Source organism: Peromyscus eremicus, chromosome 14 (genome assembly GCF_949786415.1).
Source record: "Peromyscus eremicus chromosome 14, PerEre_H2_v1, whole genome shotgun sequence".
Taxonomy (NCBI): domain Eukaryota; kingdom Metazoa; phylum Chordata; class Mammalia; order Rodentia; family Cricetidae; genus Peromyscus; species Peromyscus eremicus.
Window position 1 is genome coordinate 51,660,676 of NC_081430.1, and position 23,440 is coordinate 51,684,115.

The 23,440-nt window shown below is 46.0% G+C and overlaps 1 protein-coding gene across 1 annotated transcript in view; it reads right to left on the minus strand.

Moving 5' to 3' along the window:
- Nucleotides 1–17,766: 17,766 nt before the first annotated feature.
- The window catches only part of LOC131923933 (serpin A9-like), a 21,289-nt gene continuing 15,615 nt past the window's right edge, over nucleotides 17,767–23,440 (minus strand). Inside the window, exon 3 of the mRNA XM_059279169.1 lies at nucleotides 17,767–17,846. Coding sequence (XP_059135152.1) covers nucleotides 17,767–17,846 — 80 coding nt within the window. The remainder of the gene's footprint in view (nucleotides 17,847–23,440) is intronic.

Consider the following 23,440-nt stretch of genomic DNA (forward strand, 5'->3'; position numbering starts at 1 on the left):
ACTTGTTTCAGAAAAGTTTTGCTGGGCATTGGTGGTGCATGCCTTTAATCCCAGCACTCGGGAGGCAGAGCCAAGCAGATCTCTGTGAGTTTGAGGCCAGCCTGGTCTACAGAGTGAGATCCAGGACATGCACTAACCCTACAAAAACAAAAAACAATTAAACAATAAGTCCCATATGCCTTATTCTTTGAGCTGGAAGGGAAGACTAGAGAGAGAGGGAGGGTGGCAGACAAGATGGCCAGCCCCGAGACCCTACCACACCCAAATCTGCTTCCTTATCTGGCCTCTCTGAAAGAGGAACAGGTCCTGGTAGGAAAGCAGTGTGAAGGCTGAGCTGTGAGGATGGGAGTCAGTACCAGGAAAGGGGATTGCATCATTGATTGGGTGTCCCTCTCTGCCTAGGGTTCCACCCAGCCTGGATGGTACAGGAGCCTTTCACCTTGACCTCCTAGCTGACTAGCATATTCCTAGCAATCAGCCCATTTCCTGATTGGCTCCTGCCTGACAGTTATTCTGTTAGCCAATTTGTGTGCACAAGCTCTCATTTCCCAGAGGGCTCTGTAAGAGGACTTCGTCGTACCTGAAGTGAAGGGGAGGCTCAGAGAGGCTTTTTAAGAGGACCAGCAAGCCTCTCTGGGCCTCCTTCATTCCTGTGCCTCCACTGCTGAATGCTCACATGCACCATGCTCTCTCCCCTGCCTTTACATCTTAGGGCTACATTTCTTTTCTTTTTTTTTATTGATTTTTTAAAATTTATTTTACATACCAACCACAGTTTCTCCTCCCTCCCTCCTTTTGTTCCTTCCCCTCCACCTCCTTTCTTACCGCCCCATCCACTCCTCAGAAAGGGTAAGGCTTCCCATGGGAGTCAACAAAGCATGGCATATCAGGTTGAGGCAGGACCAAGTTCCTCCCTGCATCAAGCCTGAGCGAGGCATCCCACCATAGAGAATAGTTCCAAAAAGCCTTACTGAGGCATTCTTAACGTGCAGAAAACAGTGAATTCCCTGTTCAACAGATTTTCACATCTGCAGACAAATGTATAACCATTCCTCTGAACAAAACAAATCCATCATTCCATCCATCCATACATACATACATACATACATACATACATACATACAGAGAGTCCCTTGTGTCCCTCTGTCAATCCCTCTGACAGTGAAGTCTGTTTTTACCCCTTCTCTGAAAACTGGGTTTGCCGCTTCCAGAACAGCATATGCCTTTGATAATATCCAGCAGGTTTTGCATCTGGCTTCATAATAACAAGGTTCATAAGCCTTTTACACATCTACAGTTTGCCCATGCTTCTTGCCAAAGCTTTCTGTTGCATGACTAGCCTACACTGAGTCCCCCTACTGAAGGATATTTTTGATTTTTTTTTGAGACAGGGTCTCATTATGTAGCCCAGGATAATGTCAACCACAAGAACCCCCTGCCTCTGCCTCAAGTCCTGGGATAACAGCACATTTGGGCTTTTCCGGATGCAGCTGCTGAGCGTATTCACACATAGCAAAATAAGTCTTTGTGTGGTCATGCTGTCTATGGAATAGTGCACACTGAACTTCAAGCATTGCTGCTCTCTCCTCTGACCTTCCTTATTTCTCCTGCAGCTTATAAGGCTTCTGGGAAGACAGGGAAGACAGTCTCAATCTGCCCTGAGCACTGAGAACCTGGGTCCAGGAAATCAACCTCTTTTACCTATGGGATGGGGAGGGGGCGATAAGCCTCTTTTGGGGGCTTGGGATTGCTGAGCATTGGGCAAGTCAGGCAAACACCATAGGTCACCATGTCTCTGCCACCAAGGCCTGCACAGAGCAAACATCTAGAAGATGCTCTGGGCTTCTGAGCCCTTCCCCCATCTCCACCGGCCACAGGTCTCAGCAGTGGACAGCAGCTGGGGGAAGGGTCTGTTGAGGAACTTGAACCCAACACATGGAAGCTATGTGGTCAGTATTAAGACAGCCAAAGGCACCTTGAAGAAGTCCTCCTTCTACTGTGGTGCCCTCTGGGGGCCACTGCAGGGGCTGAAAGCAAACAGGGCACACACAGGCAGGCACACAACCAGTCCCATTCAAGACTTTGGGGTTCTCCATCCATATACAGAGCACTCTGAAAACAATGATGATCCTGACACCCCATGAAGGTTGGATAATATGGACTTTGGTAACATCTCAGGGTCGCCCGAAACATCAGAATTCAGTTCACTATGGACAAGTCAGTTAACACGGTGTGGTTTTGTTGTCTTTACATATAAATAATAAATAGTTTGAAGGTCTTAAGGTTGTTTATTAAGACAAATGAGTGCATGGAAGTGCACTTGGCACCCCTGAGAGTGCACTTGGCACCCCTGAGAGTGACTCACGTCCTTGGGAGTGAGTGGCACATGGATGGGTACCCTGAAGTGTGGCCTCTCTTCCCACTTTCCTCTTTGCTCTTGGGCTTTTGCTGTAAGCATGAAGACGTGAGAGAAGAAGATGGGTGTGGTAACACATACCTGTCATTCCAACACCTAGGAGACAGAGGCAAGAGGATCACTGCAAAACTGAAGCCAGTTTGAACTATAGACTGAATTCCAGGCCAGCTAGACTGCATATTGAGACCCTGTCTCAAGCATCAACCATTAAAGAAATGAAAAACAGAGACATCCATAACTCACTGTAAAGGGTAAGAATATATATATGTATATATATATATATATATATATGTATGTATATATATGTGTGTGTGTGTGTACATATGCACACACATATATGTGTATACACACACACACACACACACACACACACACACTCACACACACACGATTCTAGGAGACAAAGAGGTGATTATCCCAGAATGCAGACTTACGAGCTGGGGTCTGTAGGCGGGACAAGGAGGAGAATAAAGCTGGGAAGTAGAAGGCTGAGTCAGAGAGACACTGCCAGCCACCAGGATGACAAACAGCATATGAAGATGCTGGTAAGCCACGAGCTACGTGGCAAGGTATAGATTTATAGAAATGGATTAATTTAAGATATAAGCACAGTTAGCAAGAAGCCTGCCACGGCCATACAGTTTGTAACCAATATAAGTCTCTGTGTTTATTTGGTCGGGTCTGAGGCTGTGGGACTGGCAGGTGATAGAGATTTGTCCTGACTGTGGGTCAAGCAGGAAAACTCTAGCTACAGGGGTCCCTTAGACTTTGTTTTGTATCTTCTCATGCCTTTGTAAGAAAGGCCTTTCTTTCATTTTGACTTAATCAAATGGATGCTGCAATGGAGTGTGTGGCTGTTTCTTTTATGATCTTCAGATGGTGCCTTTTCCATTGTCTTCCCAACTCCTCCCAACACAGCCTGAGGCAGCGGAACACTGCCCAGCAAACTGCTGGCACTGGGCTCAGATCCTGGGCACTTGCTTCCTGCTGTGAGAACTTCGGGATGTTGATTTCACTGGGGAGGTCCAAGCAAGCTCAACACGTATGGTCCAGGCACAAAGAAGCACCCGAGGGAGCCTTTCTTCCTGTATCACATTAGCTCTGTCTCTGAGGGCATCATCTCCACCTTCCAGGGCAGGAGTGGTCCACGGCATCACCTTCCTTTCTAGACAGAGAGCCCACAACTGTTTTTATTCTCTGTCTTCACAGTACAGTGTGCACATTCTCTGAATGGCAGAGGATTCTAATATGGACATGGGTCCTGGAGAGGGGCTTAGGGCTATGTGGACAATAGGCTTGTCTTCCTGCAACTTCTACCAGGAATGTCTCCAGGATAATTAGCATGGCCTGGGAGTCGGCATGGCTTGGCTTTAGAGAATTAACCTTTTAGCCTCCTTTGTGTAGAAAGACCTTGGGGAATGCAACGTTTTTATGTCTAAAGTCATGTTTTAGATGCAAAAGCAATGACTGGGAGGTCCCTGCTTGGAGCCTTTGCTTCCCTGTTAAGCATGTGGGTCATCAGCCATCTGTGGTGGGACACAATGGGGATCATGACTTATCTCTTTGAGGATTTGCAAACCGCCCCCCCTCCAACCCTTAGGGCAGTTCTGAGACTGTCTCCTCATGTGCTTCTCCAAACTATGACCGTAGATTGTGATTGGCCATCAGCTTGACAGGTTTTAGGATCCCCTAGGAGCTGACACTCTGAGCATGTCTGTGAGGAGTTTCTAGATTGGTTTAACAGAGGTGGAAAGACCAGTCCTGCTGGCAGCTGCACATGCCATGTGCCAGGGTCTTGGACTGTGTATAACAATGGGACAGCAAGCTGAATGTCAGCGTTCATCAATCTCTGCTTTTTGACTGGAAACAATGTCCCCAACTGTTTCCTCCTGCTGCTGCCACCATGATGTCCCCATCGCTCTGGACTTGTGATGCCAAAATGAGCCAAAATGTGAGGCAACTGTGAGCCAAAATGAGCCCTTCTTGCCTTAAGCTGTTTTTGTGAGGTGTTCTGGCACAGAAATGAGAAAAGTAACTAGTACGTGGACTGTGAATCCCTGCCCTCCCATGCATGAATGAAGCAATAAAGACAGTGTTGGCACATCTTTCTCTACTGGCACGTGTGGTGCACACAGGGGAAGGAGCACATGCCTATGAGCCCCTGGGACTTTATAGGGCTGAGTCTCTCAAAGACCTGGGGTTAAAAAGTCTTGATCTAAAGAAGTTTCAGAATAAGTGGCTCATTCCATAGGTAATGACATTATCCACGTGTTGCTTCAACTCTCTCCTCTTGTGCTGACCTTGGCATCAGTGAGGCTCCCGGCATGAAGGTAGCCTATTATCTTCAGTGTTTATTTATCATTAGTGCAGGAAGAGTGACTCCTGAGCAAATCGCGCACATACATCTCTCCTGACGCATTTCCTCATGGCTGCCAAGGAAGCCACCTTGACAATTCAGTTTCCAGAAACATTTGTTATCTCTATTCCTTCTTGTTCCGTGGGTGAGTACCACCCTGCAATGGGCTGCTGGGAGACATGGCAGACATCACAGCAAATGCCTGTAAATGCTCAGCTGTCTTTGGCCTGGCAATCTGGCTTCCAGAGGTCACCAGGAAGGAGACACCTACCTGCTGATGTGAGCAGCAGCAGTCAATTCTTCAGTAGGAGATCTCTGAGTTTGTAATCTCTGAGATGAACAACAACACACAGACACACACAGACACATACATACACACACACACACACACACACACACACACACACACACACACACACACCATGCTCAACAATTCAGCAGTTGGCACTTAAACAATTTGCAATTCATACCTGCTCTACCTCCGAGGCTGGGTGGGGAAATGGTGAGCTCCTCAGTAGGGACAGAAGGGGCATGTGTAGTTCAGGAAAAGAACAGTGATAAGCTGGGCTAAACTCCCTGTGTCTGATCAGGATGCCCACAAGCCTAGGAACTGGCAACCACCAACACAGAAATGCCTGGTTCCTGGGCCCAGCCAGCAATGGACTTGGCATCCTTGTAGCCCAAGGAATCTTGAGGAACCCGTTAATCTGAGCAGTGTTTACAGGACAAGGCCACATTACATGACAGTCTGGTTTGTCAACTGTAGAGATGACAAGCCGACCTCATCAAAGAAACTACGGCCATTCACATCAGGGCACCAGTATCTTGGTGCTGTGCTACTCTGGAAGCTAGATACCAGGCTGAGTGGAAACTTCTAGAAGAAAGAATGGCTGAGTTGTAGTGCAGGAGGAATGCTACACTTATTGATGTCTGGTTTTCCTTTGCTTTGGGGCTCATGGGAAGCAACACTTCCTGGCCAAGCTGCTGGTGGGTCTATACTTTGTCTCGAGACACACAAAAAAGACACTGTCTGCCCTATGTGGACTGAAGCGCTGAAGGTCCTGAGTGAGTCTCTTTTACCTCACAATAGTCAATGTGGGGGTCTTGTGCTGAGATGTGAAGTTATGAAGAGCAACACCTCATCCATGATGTCTGGAAGGACAGGTGTCCAAGTGTCCTCCTGACCAGCTTGCATGGGAGATGTTTTATGATGACACCCCAAAGAGCATGGGACCAAGACTGAAAGGAATACAATCTACCAGGGTAAACATAAGAGGACGTTGGGATTTTGCTGAAGCCTCCTCATGGTAGAGCCACAGAATATTCCTGATCCTAAAAGTGCCATTTAGCTAAAATAATACATCTCTTATTTGCCTGACTAAAGTTATTATTACTTTTTTTTGGATAGTCAAAATTAGGAGGAATGATTTCATGTGGTTGATGTAAGGCTAGAAGCTAAGTCTTAGTCTATATACATAATGCAGCTTCACCATTTCTATTTTAGTTTTTATGTATATGGAGTTTTGCCTGCACATATGTCTGTGTACTGCTTGTGTGTCCAGGGCCCATGGAAGCTCCAAGAGGGCTTTGGATCCCCTGGCACTGGAATTATGGACAGCTGTAACTCACCATGTGAGAGCTGAGGACTGAGCCAGGTCCTCTGGAAGAGCAGCTGTTGCTTTTGATGGCTGAGCCATCTCTCCAGCCCCAGCCTTACTATTTTTTAGAGGCAAATTCTCGAAGGTATTATTCCGGCAGGTCAAGTGGATCCACCTTTCTGTGTGCTGGGAAATGGATAATGTGTTTATTCACCTCTGTGTATCCCACAGCACCTGATACCAGCTCCTGCAGGAAAAAGGTATTTGTTAGCAGAGAACAGAAGTTCAGGCTGAGAAGGGAATTGTGGTGGAGCAAGGCTGGATGTGCCAGCCTTGTCTCCGTGTGGTCAAGGTCTGTAGCCTACTGACTGGTTGGCGGCAGGGATGCTTCAGCCTCTGCACAGAGGATGGAAAGCGCTAGGGCTTCCCTGTCAGAATGTAGCAAAGGACTGAGAGGAAGCTTCTAGAAGTTCCCTTCTGGTTACATAGTAGCAAGAAATAACTTCATAGGCTGAGAATAAAAATGGGCAGGAGGAGAGAAGATATCTTAGGAGGTTGAGGAAACAGGAGATCATAAGAAATAGTTACTTAGAAGACTAAGAAAAGAGCAAATTAGAGAAGGGGGGAATGATGTCCGGGAACCACTGAGGATGCACTTGGGATTTCAGTAATTGTGAAGTTACAGTGGGACCAATCATTAGAGCCCCGTTGTTCCCCGTCTCCTGAGGGTATGAGGTGAGCACAGAGTACTCGCTTAATTAGGGGTTGGTTGATGAAAGGAGAAAGGTGCATGTTGGCTGAGGGATTCAGATGATGAGTCCCAGTCTCGGATAAGGATGGAAGCATGACCATGGAAGTGTGTGTCTGCAGTGAAGTTCAGGGACCATCATCAGAGGGGAAGGGCAGGCACTGGAAAGATCTACTCATGTGACTATCGAAATTACAGGTGACCTGAGGAAGGAGGTATGTTGTGAAGTGTGACAGTAGGCAGTAGAAAAGTCCCCAGGGTCAGTAAGCAGATAAATGACACAAGTGTTAAGTTATGTGACGAGGGAAATTGAAAAATAGCTGAGATAGAAAGTCTGAATGCCCATGGGAAACCATGCCAGGCAGGATGATTAGGGAAACTAATGAGAGACTGAGCCAAGGTTCATCCTGGAAGGGGAAGGGAAAACATGCCAGGCAGAGGGATGACATCATGTATAAAGTCCCTGAGGCAAGGAAGAACTCGCTCCAGGATCTACAGGATGATTCTTGTAGCTACCAAAAAACAAAACAAACAAACAAACAAAAAACATGTGGAGAACTACCAGGAGATGTTATTGTATAGAGTAAAGTCAGAATATCACTTTTTACTGTGGGTCCCAAGGAACACATGAACTCTTTAGACTTGAAAGAAAACCTAGTGAAACCAGGCCTCCCATGCTGATGTGGTGGTAGAGTGTGACAACTTTATCTCAGAGGGGACACCATGCCTGGACTCCAATCATCACACCCCCACAGCGATCCTTAGTGATGGGCAAGCCCTGAGTTCAGGGAGATTTTATCTTCCACCCTATCTAAGGGACATGTTCTCGTTAATCTCCAGGATCCACTTGACCTCCACATAGAGCTGTGTTAACCGTGACCATCATCAAGACCCACCCCTGTCTCCTTTCATGTCTTCTCTTATTCATTATTGTATCTTAAAATTCGAATGAAAAACTTTAAGAATTTTAGTCAAATCAGTGCCCCTGTTTTAAAATTCAACCCATATATTATCATGGCCAGTGCTGTAGCTTTTACATGAGAAAACTGTGGTATCTCTAAACCCAGTACTACTAGTCAATGATCCGTTTGATTTCCTTGCTTGCTTGCCTTTGACTTTAAAGCAATGCCTGGCTGCCCCAGGTGATTTTCCGGCCAGCACGGAAGTGCTATGTTTCTCAGATGTGGACTCAACCAAGAACTAGTGGGCCCTGTGTCCTTTTTTTTTTTTTTTTTTCAGAGGTGTTTTTATTGCACACAGGTCAGATATGCAGTTTCAAAAGAATAAAGATCCACCCTTGAACATAAGAACACAAAAAGTAAAGTTACTCTACATAGGAATGGTCATGAAGCCCATCTCTACATAGGAATGATCATAAAGCCCATCTCTACATAGGAATGATCATGAAGCCCATCTCTACATAGGAATGATCATGAAGCCCATCTCTACATAGGAATGGTCATGAAGCCCATCTCTACATAGGAATGATCATGAAGCCCATCTCTACATAGGAATGGTCATGAAGCCCATCTCTACATAGGAATGGTCATGAAGCCCATCTTTACATAGGAATGGTCATGAAGCCCATTTCCTCGGGTGTTGCTATTAAACTTACCCTTCACAACTTACTTAGATGAAACTGCATAATTAATACAGGACTCATGCCACTGAAGAGTTAGGTCAGGGCCTCACAAAACAGTTTTATTGGTGGTTTTTATGTGAAGGGAGGAGACAACTGCTTGCTGTCGATAGCAATCATGTCTCAGGGGACATGACAGAACACTGACACTTTTTATTTTATTTTGAATGATGTGTCTATGTGTGGGTATGTGCCTGTGAGTGCAGGTGTCCACAGAAGCCAGAGGTATCAGATAACCCCTGGAACTGGTCCTGAGCCACCGGCATGGGTGCTGGGAAAGGTCCTACGAAAGCAGCAAATGTGATCTCTCTCTCTCTCTCTCTCTCTCTCTCTCTCTCTCTCTCTCTCTCTCTCTCTCTCTCTATTCTTCTCTCATACAATACCTCTGGACAGTAGCGCCCCCTTCCTCCACTTCTCCCAGTTCCTCCCCTATCTCCCCTCTCCCCCAAATCCACTAGTTCTCTGTTTCCCTTCAGAAAAGAGCAGGCCTCCCAGGGATATCAACTGAACACAGCATAACAACATTCAATAAGATTAGGCACAAACCTTCATACCAAGGCTAGACAAGGCAACCCAGTAAGAGGAAGAGGGTCCTAAGAGCAGACAAAAGAGTCAGAAACAACCCCACTCCCACTGCTAGGAGTCCCCCCCCCCCAAGCCAAACAACCACAGCATGTATGCAGGGTGCAGCCTGTGCATGCAGCCATGCAGGCTCTGTGACCTCTGCTTCAGTCTCTGTGACCCCCAGTGAGCCCTGCTTAGTTGATTCTGTGGGCTGTGTTCTCCTGGTGTTCTCAATCCCTCTGGTTCCTATAATTCTTTTCCCCCCTCTTCCACTGGGTTCCCCAAGCTCTGCCTAATGTTTGGCTGGAGGTCTCTGTGTCTGCTCCCATCAGCTGCTGGAAGAAGCCTCTCTTACGACAACTGGGCTAGGCGCTAATCTATGAGTGTAGAATATTAGGAATCATTTCATTGACTTTTTTTTTTTTGCCAGTCATGTTTGGTTCTACCCTAGGACTCTGGGCCATCCAGCTTCTGGTTCCTGACCATCCAGGCAGTGTTGGGCATGGGATCCTCTCATGGTGTGGGCATCATGTTAGGCCAGTCACTGGTTGGCCACTTCCACAAGCTCTGAGCCACCATTGCCCCAACACATCCCAGCAGGCAGGACAGGTTATAGATTGAAGGTTGTGTGGCTGACTGTGGCATTTTACATTCTAGAAAGAAATCAAGTATTGTATTGGCTATTCTAAATGTACCTAGACTAGGATCGAGTGGGTGGCTGAAGGACCCAGCTGGCCTTTGAGGGTAGATGGCCACTGTGCATGGCAGGCTGGACCTACTGAAGAAGCCATCTGTGTGTCTGGAGGTGGAGGCTGGGTGACCTGCAGAAGTCTGTCATTAGAAAGCACACTGAGTTTGAGAAGGTGAAATCCCCACCATCTTGCCATGTCTCTTGAGGTCTCTTTCACTGCCGAGCTTGAGTTCAAGCCGGATGGCAAAGGAAAAGGTTACATGAAGGACTCAGATCTGTTTTCTCAGAGCTAGCAACGATGACTGAGTCTGGAGCTGAGACTATAAATTGACAATCTGTATAATTGCAGCTTGAGTCTTCAGTACCTCAAGATAAAACCTTGGGTCATTCTTTAACCCTCTCTTTCACAATTCATTCCCAGTAGAACATCTGAACATCTCTCCTTGCGGGAAAAGTGCAGAATATGATGACCTTTCTTTATCAATATGGTCCCTGACAACGTCACCTCTTACATGGGTTATTGCCTGCTTCCTGGCTCATGAGTGGGAGGCTTGGTCTTAAGAGTGTCATTGACGACACAATGGAATCTTCAGGAGAAAGGGCCTAGTGAGAGGTTGTTAAGTTACTAAGGCCCTGCTCATGGACAGGATTAAGGTTCTTCTGGTAGGTCTGAGTTGGTTCTGTAGAGGTGAACAAGCCTGGCAACTCCATGGCCTCTCTGGGTTTCTTCCTGGCCACAGGATCCCTCCTTCTTTACATGTTTCCACTCTTCTGATGCCGTCTGCCAGAAGGACCTAGGACCTCCAGAACCACGAGCTGAACAAACCTCTTTTCTTTATAAAGTTACCTTGCTTCAGGCAGTCTGCTATACTCATAGAAACAGGTTGATGGGGCTGGGGAAACGGCTCATGGCTAAGAGCATTGACTGCTCTTCCAGAGGACCCAGGTTCAATTCCCAGAGCCTACATAGCTGCTCACAACCATCTGTATCTCTAGTTCCAGGGGATCTGACACTGTCTCCAGGCCTCTGTGAGCATATGCACCTACATGCACATTTCTGGTACACAAACATACATGTAGCCAAAGTATCCATACACATAAAATAAAAATAAATAAATCTTTAAAAAAATCCACCCAATGTGGAACATGGCAATAGCTCCTACATTTAAGGTAAGCCTTCCTACCTCAATAGACTCCCTCACAGACATACTCGGAGGTTTAGCTGTCAACACTAACATCACAGTCACCTTTGCGGGATGATCTCAAGCAGCATTTGTGCTCAGATTAGAACTGGGTGGGTCCTTTGTGGGTTCCTACAACTGCACAAAAGGGAAAGAACACCCCAAGGGGAGTCTTGTGGGAACAGAAAGCAACATGTTGCAGAGCCTGGCTGAGTAAGGGCTAAGCTATCTGGATTTTCATAAACCAAAGGGAATGCTTGGAACAGGCTACATATCCACCCCAGTCACCCTTTATTGAATGCTGGTCTCTCTGCAGAGGGCATCTGTCTCAAGTCCCATCCCTTTGTGTGAACTATCTTTCAGGCCACCTGGATTCTTGTCCTCTCTCTGATCAGGATCTGATCATGTGCTACTGAGGCCGAAGATCTTCCCCCACCCCCACCAAAACACATATCTGGTTTCTGCTTTTGACCTCAGAATTAATTTTGCTCTTGAGAATTTTTTTTCAAACTCTAGCCTTCCTGGTTGCTTCAAACAAATACCTAGCCAGTACTTAGAAGTCACTATTTATTTGACTAGCTGTCTTTTCATTAGTGAATGCTGGCTGTGCCTCTGGGCCCCTTGCCCTGCCCAGGCAGGAGTGGGCACTTTACATTACTCAGTCCCCATCAAAGCACCTGGCCAAAGATCAAAGCTGTCTCTCTCTGTTGTTTTTGACCAAACCCAACCAGCGTGTGTGGGGTGTGTGTGTGTGTGTGTGTGTGTGTGTGTGTGTGTGTGTGTGAGAGAGAGAGAGAGAGAGACAGACAGACAGACAGACAGACAGAGTGTATGTATGTGTGAGAGAGAAAGACAGACAGAGAGAGAGAGAGAGGTGTGTACATGTGAGAGAAAGAGGTGTGTGTGTGTGAGAGAGAGGCACAGAGAGATAGAGACAGAGAGATGGGGGATGTGTTGTGGTGGTGGCGTATGTTTCTCCCTAAAGGTAAACATTTTCTGTCTTTATGTGTTTTGCCCAAATGTATGTATGCACTGTGTACCATGTGTGTGCCTGATGCTGGAGGAGGCTAGACGATTTCCTGGAACTGGAATTACGGATAGTTGTGAGTCATCATGTGCTGGGAATCAAATCTAGGTCCTCTGGAAGAGGTGTGGTGACCTGCACAAGATTGAGCTGTCAACATTCCGGCACATATAGCGTAGGGTACATGAGGCTCCATCCCTAGCTGAGGAGCTTTTTGGCAATTCACAGCTATTGGGGGAGGGGAATCATTTTTCTCCAGGGATGTAGTCATTGTTAAGTTGCTTGTATTCCAGTAACTAGCCCCACAACCATGCATGCTTATGCAAGTAGCTCTAGCTAAACCCAATGGGCATATAAGAAAAAATATGAAAGTAGGAAGAGATGTGTTGGGAAGAAAGGTTCTAAAGGAAGTAGAAAGGGGATAAGAGAGGGAAATGGAAAGTGAATTTGATCAACATACATGGTACACATGTATGAAAGTGTCGAATATGAAGTATGGAATTACTCATGAGGAATGAGGAATTACAAGAGACCATGTCCACCCACATGGTCAAGCTGACATCTACAACCTAATGCCCTGGGATGTGAGATCCCTCACCTGATGCTCTGGGGTGGTGAGATCCTTCACAAGAGGGCATGGAGAAGGGCCACCACACATTTAAAAGCCAAGATTGCTGTGGGCTGTTCTAGCATAAGACAGGAGTAGTGTTGTCTGTGGGCTGTGGAAACAGGATTCAGGACTTCAAGGAAGATCGTCCATCTTTCTCAGACCTCTCCTCGCTCCCCCCACCGCCAATCAGAGCTGTCAGGGCTGATGTAGTTCTGATTCTGTCATCAAATCCCCCTGGCTGCAGGTTCCATTTTCCAGGGACTAAAGCAGAGTGGATTCCTTTGAAAATTTGGCAATTTTTACCTTTTGCTCCATGATAAACAAGTGTTTGTTTTTACACAAAAACCTTGCTTTTAGTGTGTCATTGTAGAACAGACTGATGTTCTGGAATTCATTGTTAACCATAAGATAAGTTATTTTCTGTCAGGTGTATTGTCTGTCTGTCTGAAGAGAGCCCTTGTCTTTCGGCAGAGAATAGAGAATAGGCTAGGAGGAAGTCTTAATCAGCTTATTCTGTGTTCTCATTGTCACACTGATACCTCAGTCCCAGTGGGATGGTATTAACAGAGCTGACCAGGCCACAGGGATAGAGTTATGACCCACGTGAAAGAGGACCAGGGTGGCTTCTTTGCCTCTTGCAAGATGAGGTGACCACCAGAAGGTACCCTCTGTGGGGAATAGGCCCTCTCTAGTCACCAAATCTACTGGAGCCTGATTTGGGCCTCAGAACTATGAGTAGACACCACTCGGTGGTGTAGGAAACATCGAGTCACGAGCACTGGCTTTTAAACCCTGACAGACAGAGGCTGGCTGCTTTAATGGATGACTGGTGCAGTGACTGAGCTGAGACACCACATGTTTGTTGTTCATGGTTCTGGGGCGGGGCAGTGTCAAGATAAACGTGAGTGGGTGAGTGGAGCACCTCTCCCTGGGGCACCAGGCACTGTTCAGATCTGTGAAAATCACCATTAGTGTTAATGACGAGTTCTCTAGTTGTACAGCGTCAGGCACTCCTTTTGATGTCCGTTTCCCTGTGCATAAGCAGGCATGCTCGGGATGAAGCAATGTGGTTTCCTAATTGGCAACTGTTGAGCTGGTCCTTGGTGTCCTGGATGCCTTGAGCAAGGAGCTGCCTGCCTCACAGCTGGCTGGGCAACCCTTGCATATGTCCTGACCTTCCTGAACATTCTACATAATCCTGGAGACAGCTCTACACAAACAGCAGAAAGCTGAGTTCCCTGGCTTGCGATGGAGTAGCTCCATCTGGCCAAGGCTGGTTGAAAACACAGTTCTTTTTGGTTTCTCCCCTCCCCTGACACACACTCCATTTAATGCCTTGTAATCGTTTCTGTCTTGGCCAGAGGAGTTTCACTATCTCCTCTGGGATTTCTACAACTGGTGATAGGAGATAAGAGCTACCTGTCCAAAAATCAACTCCCTAATGACTGCAATTGGCATTCAAGAGGCAGGGCTTTGATTGGTTCAGAGAACAACTTCTCAATGATTGCGACTACTTCTAAGAGCCAAGGCTATGACTGGTCCAAACAGCTCATCCTGCTGCGCATGCAGACTGTTTGGGCTCACTTCTGAGTATTCTGGATGACACTTCTTTACTCCCCCCCCCCCCCCCGCCCCGTTGCAGCATTTGACCTAATAAAAGACCTCTCTGCAGCCATCTTTTCTTCCTGCTTCTAGGAGTACAGCCTGAGCTGGTAGCATGAGGAAAGAGTCTGCTGAGACTGCAAAGCAGTGGCCATGGCGGGCATCAGCTGCCAGGCAGCCGAAGGAGTAACAGGACTGAGAGTGGTGGGGTCAGGAGGAAGGGAAGCTGAGCTAGAGAGAGATGGCAAGAGTGTGTGTGTGTGTGGGGGGGACTGACACTGAAGAAGGGGACAAGGACTGTAAAGAGCCAGAAAAGAGACACAGCAGGTCCTGGTCACTAGAAGAAATCCGGAGAGCTGCCAAGACTTTACACCCAAGACTGAGCACTGAAACATGTCTGCTGCCTGGTATTGGTACTCAAGGCCAGTGCAGGCTGTAACACTAGAGGGCGCCACTGTCCGCTGCCTCTGCAGGTCTACCGTTGCCACAAAAGACTGTGTATGTTTGGTGGGGGGGTTGGGGGGGAGGAGTGGGATGGGGGCAGGGGATAAAAGCTGCCAGACCAACGCTTGAACTTCTCCTTGCCTACCCATGATGTCTGCCTGTCAGGGCAGGGCCAAAGGACCCCAGCCAGCTAATGGGTGACAAAGGTGTCTGTGGATCTGGTACCAAATGGGCTCCACCCTAGCGTCCTCAACACAGTTGGCGCAGAGACAGAGCAAATTCTTGCGTCTCTTTTTGTATGGGCACCAGGCTTGTCTCCAGGCTCCATCCTCGTGATCTAATCACAACCCCCCCCTCCTCCAGGACCCTACCTCCTGATGCCATTATGTGAGGTCAGTTTTGGCTTTGCTGGTAGGGTATAATAAATATTCACTCCCAATAAGGGCGGAGGAGCCATCTTCCTGACCTGTCAGATTCAAGTTTTCTTCATGAAACCCTTGACTGTGAAGCCCCAGCCTCCATTAATATCCTGAGGCGACCCTGTGACCTGCTGTCAGTGTGCACTCCAGCCCTAGGTCCTGTGCAGCCAGAGGCTCTGGGCAGGCCTTCCCCTCCAGTGTCGGGGCAGCTTGGTGTGTCTCCAGTGCTCTCCCAGAGAGCGATCTCATCCTGCTCGCTTAGTCCCAGCACTTGAAACCTGCTGCTTTGATGGAACTTGTGAGCTCTTCAGCCACAGGAAAAGTCACTCTTCCTCTTTGCTCTCCCCAGATTCCCATGTATCCGTCGGCCTAGGATCTGTCTAGGTTTGGAGTGCACAGTGTCTCTTTATGATCCCCCTCCTCAGGAATCCTTGACACAGCCTCCTCCAGGCCTTGTTCCTTCCGCTTTCCTTTCTCCTTGCTTCCGTCCCCTTCCATTGATCTGTGCTTGTCCATGCCCATTCCCTGATTGCCACTGCAACATCTATAGTGAGGTAGTATGACCAGGACAGGCTTGCTAGCATGCACAGCCTGCTGGGAATTTCCTTGTACAAGACAAAAGCAGGCATGACCTCTGCCACCCACAGCTGCAATGGCTTTGTGACTCATCACACCTTAATGCACTTCTTTCCACCGTAGTCACTCTGAGTATTTGCTGTATCTTAGCTGCTAGAGTGGCAGAAATTAATGATGTGGATGTCTGTCCTCCCCAGAGGTCAGAGACTCAGTTAGGAAAAGTCACCAGTCACAGCACAAACTCATAACAACACATCGCTGCTGTAAGTGCTATGGAAACCAGTGTTCTCAGTGTTCAGCGGATGTGACATGTTGTGTGGGCTCAGCAGAGACATTCTTTTTAATAAGACAGTCTACACAGGTGCTCTGAAACCCACAGGCTAATAATGGAACACAATAACGCAACAAACAAGAGAGAGAGAGTCGTGGAGAATGCATTTGAAGATCGCAGGCTATTATCCCAGAGTTCTTTTTGTTGTGCCCAGATTGTGACCCCCAGAGAGACCACCAAAGACGAGCATGCCGGAATGCAAAAGCATGGTTTAATTCTGGATATCCAATACAAGCCTAGGCAGGGACTTCGTCCAATACATCCAACACAGTGGAGGCTGGAGGAAGCGCCCACCTATCTGCAAGCTCAGCTTTTAAAGGGAAAAGTCACAAGGTTACTCGTGCTAGTATGGGTACAATTCTGATTGGCTCCCTTCTAGGGGCTTTCTAGAAATCATGGCTTAATCTTACTTCTAAGGGAGTGGTTGCCCGGCACCATTTCTCATTGGCTGCCCTTAGGTGGGGGCATTTTTATGGTCAGTTACCCTGGAAACCAGGGAGAGGACGTTCCATAGTCTGGCAGGCATTACCTCGTGACTATCTTGTGACTCTGTACTTTTACACTTCCTGGTTTCTGGAATCTGAACTGACTGGTTTCAGTAACTAATGGCCTATTCCCAAAAGGAAAAATCTTAGGCCTTAATTTTAGGGTGAAAGCATTTTGGTCTTATTTCTAAGATGGCTCATTTTGGTCTCACACTTTTCTCTTCCAGCTGTGGGGCACCTCTGCAGAGTAGCTGCTATGCCTTTGAGACACTGCCCACTTGTCTCTTTCTTGAAGTGGTTCCTATAGGATCAAAATTTGAAGAATGCAGCTGGGTGGAGGCACAGTAACATGGAAATGGTTCTAGAAAGACTCTAAGTCAACATATCACAAGATCCTTGCAGTGTCTGTTTATTCACTTTAATATTTACAGCAGCCAAGTGGCAGAATTAGCTCAGGTACCTGTCTACAGATAACCAGACACACGGAATGGAGTTTTATTCAGTACTAAAGAACAGTGAAATTATGTCACTTGCTGGAAAATGGATGCAACTGGAGATTGATATGTTAAGTGAAAAAAAAAAACAGATTCAGAAAGACAAATATATTAAATATATTTTTTCTCATTTGTGGGCCCTAGGATTTTTATAGATACATAAAGTTATATAAATATATATCTTAAATCACATATGTAATAAAAGCAGAAGGAAGACTTGGGTGGGGGGAGAGACTAGTGGGAGAATAAGGAAGGGGAGACTAAAGAGAAAAGGTAGAAGGGCTGAATATGGTCAATGCCCTTGATGTGCTTAAAATAATGTCTATATTAAACTCAATACTATGTACAGTGAATATACGTCAATGAAAGAAAAACATCTAGGAGAAACAACGCCAAGAAATAAAACAGAATTATGCCCGAAGTGGCATAGCACCAGGCATGTGACCATTGCTGCAAAGGAGGTCTTCCATGGGTTAGCTTTTTTTGTCCGTCTTCCCCCACTGCCACCATCAGAATGATGCTGTGTCCTTGTTTTCCTAGGGCCATGAGCCCTCCTCTGTCACAAGAGCCCACTCCTGTGCGCCTTCCTCACTGTAGACTCTTGTCTTCAGGCGGAGTCCAGATGTCATCCTCGTCAGGGTCTAAGGGAGTTTGTCCCCGGGAAGACCCTGAAGAACATGTCCGTGTTCGGACACTAGTGGGTGCGCTAACCACCTCACTAGGAAGACATCCTGCTGCCGTGGAAGTCAGTTTTGGCAAGGCAGGAGCAGTGGGCACGGCCAAACCTGGAATAAAGCATGCTGAAGTTCTACTGCATCTTGGGTGTTTGCTTTTCTGGTTGACCACTGCTGTGGGATGGTCTGTATGTCAAGTGTGTTGCTGATTGGTCAGTAAATAAATCACTGATTGGCCATTGGCTAGGCAGGAAGTATAGGCGGGACAAGGAAAAGAATTCTGGGAAGTGGAAGGCGGAGAGAGGGACACTGCCAGCCGCCATCAGGACAAGGAAGATGTAAGGTACCAGTAAGCCATGAGCCATGTGGCAAAGTAAAGATTAATAGAAATGGGCTAAATATAAGAGTAAGAGCTAGACAATAACAGGCCTGAGCTAATGGCCAAGCAGTTTAAATAATGTAAGAGTCTGTGTGTTTATTTTATAAGTGGGCTCTGGGACTGGCGGGACTTGGTGGCAGGAGCTGGAGAGAAATTCTCCAGCAACAAATGGCGCCCAACGTGGGGCAAGAGTTTCCACCTAAAACCTGAGAAAAGATTCTAAAACGGAGCTAAACACAGCTTCCTAACTGTCTCTCTCAAATGAGTAGCAGCTGCCGGTTTGAGCTACTGGTGGGTTTCTGGCGTGTGTGCTCAACCTGCAGTATGGCGGGAATCAGGCCTCTGCAAGTGGTACATTAAGCTGCATGGTGGATTTAGCCTTTGCAGGTACAAAACAAAAAAAGAGGCTTTTGGGCTACACGCTGCTTGGATAAAAGCATAGACCCACGATAGCTCCCAGAGCTGGCGGTAAACGTAGCCATGTTGGGAAGCTGAGGTGGGCGGAGCCAGCAGCCACAGCAGTTTAAGGCAAGAGATTCACAATAAGACAGATTCAGATGTAATAGTTTACAATGTGTGTAAAAGATACGTAGGCTTGAAAGAGACAGAAAAGGTGATATATAGAGTTATAGAAACAAATACATAGTTTTAAAAAATAAAGTCATTAAAGAGACAGTAAAGGTAGTATAAAAAATAAGCCACGTAAAAATGGATATTACACAGAGAATCTGGATTGTGTTGTCTTTGGGATTTTTAACTGCAGAAAAACATTTGATTGTAAAAGCTGTTGAGTTATGCCAATATGTATATTTTAAAGGTACTTTGACTTCAAAATTTGGATGTAAGGATATGTTGCTTTGGAAAGGAGGCTCTGATTTTGTTTCCACAGAAAGCCAGAGGCTATGGATTTGTTCAAGATTAAGATACATCAGGTTTGACCAGCCAAGACCCCCTGAAAGGTCTCCAGTGACACCATGGCCCAGATGATTCAACATCCAGAATGGTTTCAAGGCAACTGGCTCAGACGATACAGCCTCATGGACTACTCCATGATCCTAAAATTTTCTTCGTGTCCCCATAAGATACAGCGCCCCCTTCCAGCAGGAAGTAGTAAGAGAAGCTACGCCCAAATTCCCAAATATACCAAGCTGGCTTTAGAGATGGAATTGGCTCACTCCCCCTCTAAACCCAGACATATTGCTCAAAAAAAAAAATGGTTAAGAGATTCTTGTGTCACAAATCAGAAGAGCCCTCTGGTGTGGAACAGAGAAAAAACAATATTTTTATTTAAATCAGGTTGATTATAAATACAATCTCTTTCTAAAACAAAAAGGGGGATAGTTTAGATATGATAGGATGAAAGGGTAGATTAATGAACCTACTTTGAAAGAGTAACAACTTGTTTAAAATGTTTTACATTGCTATAGATTTTAGTTTATTGATACAAATTTAAACTTAATTTTGTTATACTGTATATATATATTTCTATTCTTGTTTGAGGTATTATGTTTATGTAACTCATTTAAAATTGTAATGGATAATTAAAAAATAGATTAATAGTTAGTCATCTATGATAATATTTGTAGCCATGTTAGTTAAGTCTTCTAGGTATACATAGTTATATTTCAGATAGATAGGTAGTCTTCAAACACTTCAAAGACCTACAGAATATGGCATTTAAAATGTTTTAAAAATTTAGACTTTCTGGACAATGAGACATGTCTGCTCCTGACAGCACCGATTTACTTCAGAGAGGAGGATGGGCATCGAAGACACTCCATATGGAGTTTATCTTCACCTTGACAAAAATAGCCATTTGGGCAAGAAACTGTTCTTGCCTGGACTGCTTGATCAACTGGACATGCAGGACCCATAGAAAGGTGACCACTGAACTTTGCTTGACAAAATGGTCCTTCAGGTTCCTGCTTTGCAGAGAAAACTGCCAGACATTCTACAGGACACAGAGAAAAGTGAATAAGAGACTCTAGGCCTATGGGCTAAAGACAGATGCCCCAACTTTACAAGAGAACTTTGAATGACTGTCCAAGCTGCCAGCTGTCTCTGTCTACCCTACAAGACTCCTAAAAGTTGCTTATATCCTTCTCCATTTCTCAGGTAGTAGTATATCCTTCTGAGGTCTTTGATGTGGTTAAAGACTAGATACTTACAATTTTCCTTAGTTATAATAAAAGATAAGTTAGATATAAAACCTTAAACTTACAAATATAAGATAGATAGGATCTCTTCTTTAATATTGTAACTATAATTCTTGCTTGATAATTGTTTTGTTATATGTAATTTTACTATGTTAAAGTTAAAACCTTCCTTTTTAAGAAAAGAAAAGGGGAAGTGCTGTGGGATGGTCTGTATGTCAAGTGTGTTGCTGATTGGTCAGTAAATAAATCACTGATTGGCCATTGGCTAGGCAGGAAGTATAGGCAGGACAAGGAAAAGAATTCTGGGAAGTGGAAGGCGGAGAGAGGGACACTGCCAGCCGCCATCAGGACAAGGAAGATGTAAGGTACCAGTAAGCCATGAGCCATGTGGCAAAGTAAAGATTAATAGAAATGGGCTAAATATAAGAGTAAGAGCTAGACAATAACAGGCCTGAGCTAATGGCCAAGCAGTTTAAATAATGTAAGAGTCTGTGTGTTTATTTTATAAGTGGGCTCTGGGACTGGCGGGACTTGGTGGCAGGAGCTGGAGAGAAATTCTCCAGCAACAGACCACATTTATAACCGTCCTGAACAAACAGCAGAAACAAGATCCGAAATGCCCAAACGTCATTATTCCTCAAAGATTGACAGGAACAAACTGGCCGAAAGCACCGCCTTCGACTGCCCACAGAGCCCCCTGGAGACTCTCCAGGCTTGTGGTTTCGGAGCCTCTCCCAACCCTCAGTGACCTTCACAGGAGCTTCCTGCCCTTTCATGTTGAAAACAGCCTTGTCTGGAGGGAGACATCAGTTACTGCTGAGGGAACACAGCTGGGTTTGTATGTTCTCTGTCGAGGCTGCCAAGTGTTTCTGGGCGTTTCTGGGGTTTGCTTCTCAGGGGAGGCAGTGGTGTCTTGGAAACGCCCTCACTTCTGCACAGGAGTTATCTACTCCCTCTTGTTACTGACTTCATTTTCTGCCCTGATGAGGGGGCCAGCCTGCCCTTCAGCCTCATGTGACTTTCATTCTGATGCTAAACACTAAGGAATGTTGACCATGCAGGCTCCTCTCTAGGCCTCTGTAAAAACATAAGACAACTTACTAAGTTGAGTAGTGAATAAGAAGAATAAATGTTTTAGCATAAGTATGGCCCAAATATTTCACGGGGAATACTTACATAAAAAGGTTATTTGGCTTACCTAAATTTCAGTTTTACTGAGGCAATCTGTATCATATTTGGGGACTCTACCCGCTTACAAGGAATCCTAAGGGTTCACCAACTAGATGGCTAGATTTGGGGATGTGTCAATGACCCTCTATAACCAGCAGGGGGCAGTATGAGTCTTTGATCATGGGCAAGTAGTTGTGGGATTGCCATCTCCCCCTCCAAACAGATCATTTGGTTCTCAGCCTGTGGGTGGTGACTCCTTTGGGTTGAACGGCCCTTTCGACCTTTTCACAGGGATTGCCTAAGATCATCCTGCATATCAGATATTTACATTATGACTCGTAACAGTAGCAAAATTGCAGTTAGGAAGTAGCAACGAAAATAATTTTATGGTTGGGGGTCACGCCAACATGAGGAACTGTATTAAAGGGTCACAGTATGAGGAAGGTTGAGAACCACTGATCTAGATGAAAGGTGTGCACTGAAAGGTAGTTGGGAATTCCTCTTATCTGAGGCATTTCAATTACTTTGAGAAACACCTTTCCCCTCAATATGAAGTGTACCAGCAATATTGCCCATTAATCTTACTGCAGACAAAACGGAAGTCAAGACACCTCCCAGCTCAGGCTACTCAGACATCATTTAACGCTCAGTAACCCAAGCCTATTACTGATGTGCACTCTGCCTGTCCAGAGCTGAACTGAAGATTGGGTTTAGGGTGTCTGTCTGACAGTGCAGACCCCTAGGCTAAAACGTCAGTGCTGAGCCTCTGGGTTTGTCATGTCTTGACACACAGTAGCTGGGAAGTGGAGCCAGCCCTAGATGTCCATCCGCAGATGGATGGCTGGAAAAGTGTGGTGCATATCTCAGCGGAGTTCTGTGCAGCTCTAAGGAAAAATTAAACCATGACATTTGTGGAAAAATGCACGGAACTGGAAATTCATTACTGTGTTAAGAGAACTAGCTAGACTTAACAGACAAACGCTGTGTTTCCCTTACACACAGAGCCTAGATTTAAAATTACACATATGCATATATATACATACATACATATATATTATATATATATATATATATATATATATATGAATATAGCCCCCGAGTTCAACCCATTGATGGAGGTTTTGCCCTACATCCGACCCCCCTCCTCTTGGCCTTATTTAGTCTTGGGGCATCCCTTGCCTCTGAGGCTCTTTTCCCGTCTCTTGAATTCAACCTCTCATGCTGTTAGACTGACAATGAGATTGGCCCATTCTTGCATCCCTTTTCTTCATGGCACACAACTGGAAGCCCCTTTCCTAGATCTGGCTTCCCCTCCAGGTGGCACTGCAGGAGACATCATTTGGCTTAAGCCCAGGCTGGCTGCTGGGAAGACAGAAACTTGCTCATTCCCTGTGTATCCTTGGTGTCTTTTCCCGTGTCCTTGACCCTCAGGATACTCAGTGAATATGTGCAATGGAAGCGGTGGATTTGAAAAGATCACAAAGTGGGTGACTAGAAGCTGCTCTGGACATTGCCTTCCTGAAAGCACAGCTCATGGAACTTCACACAGCCCAACTAGATTTATTAGAACTGCAGCACAGTTTAACAATGTAGAGAGTTGTATTTGTTTATGCTGCATTTGTTTACCGATGTAAAGATGTGTTGCTTTGCCTACCTAAGGCACCTCATTGGGCTAATAGAAAGCTGAAGAGCCAATAGCTAGGCAGTAGAGGGATAGGCATGGCTGGTGGGCAGAAAGAATAAATAGGAGGAGGAATCTAGGCTGGGGGAGAAGGGAGAAGAGAATGAGGCAGAAGGAGGAGACGCCCGGGGTCAGCCAGGCAGCCACCATCCAGGCAGACATGGAGTAAGCAGGGAAATAGGACATACAGAATGAAAGAAAG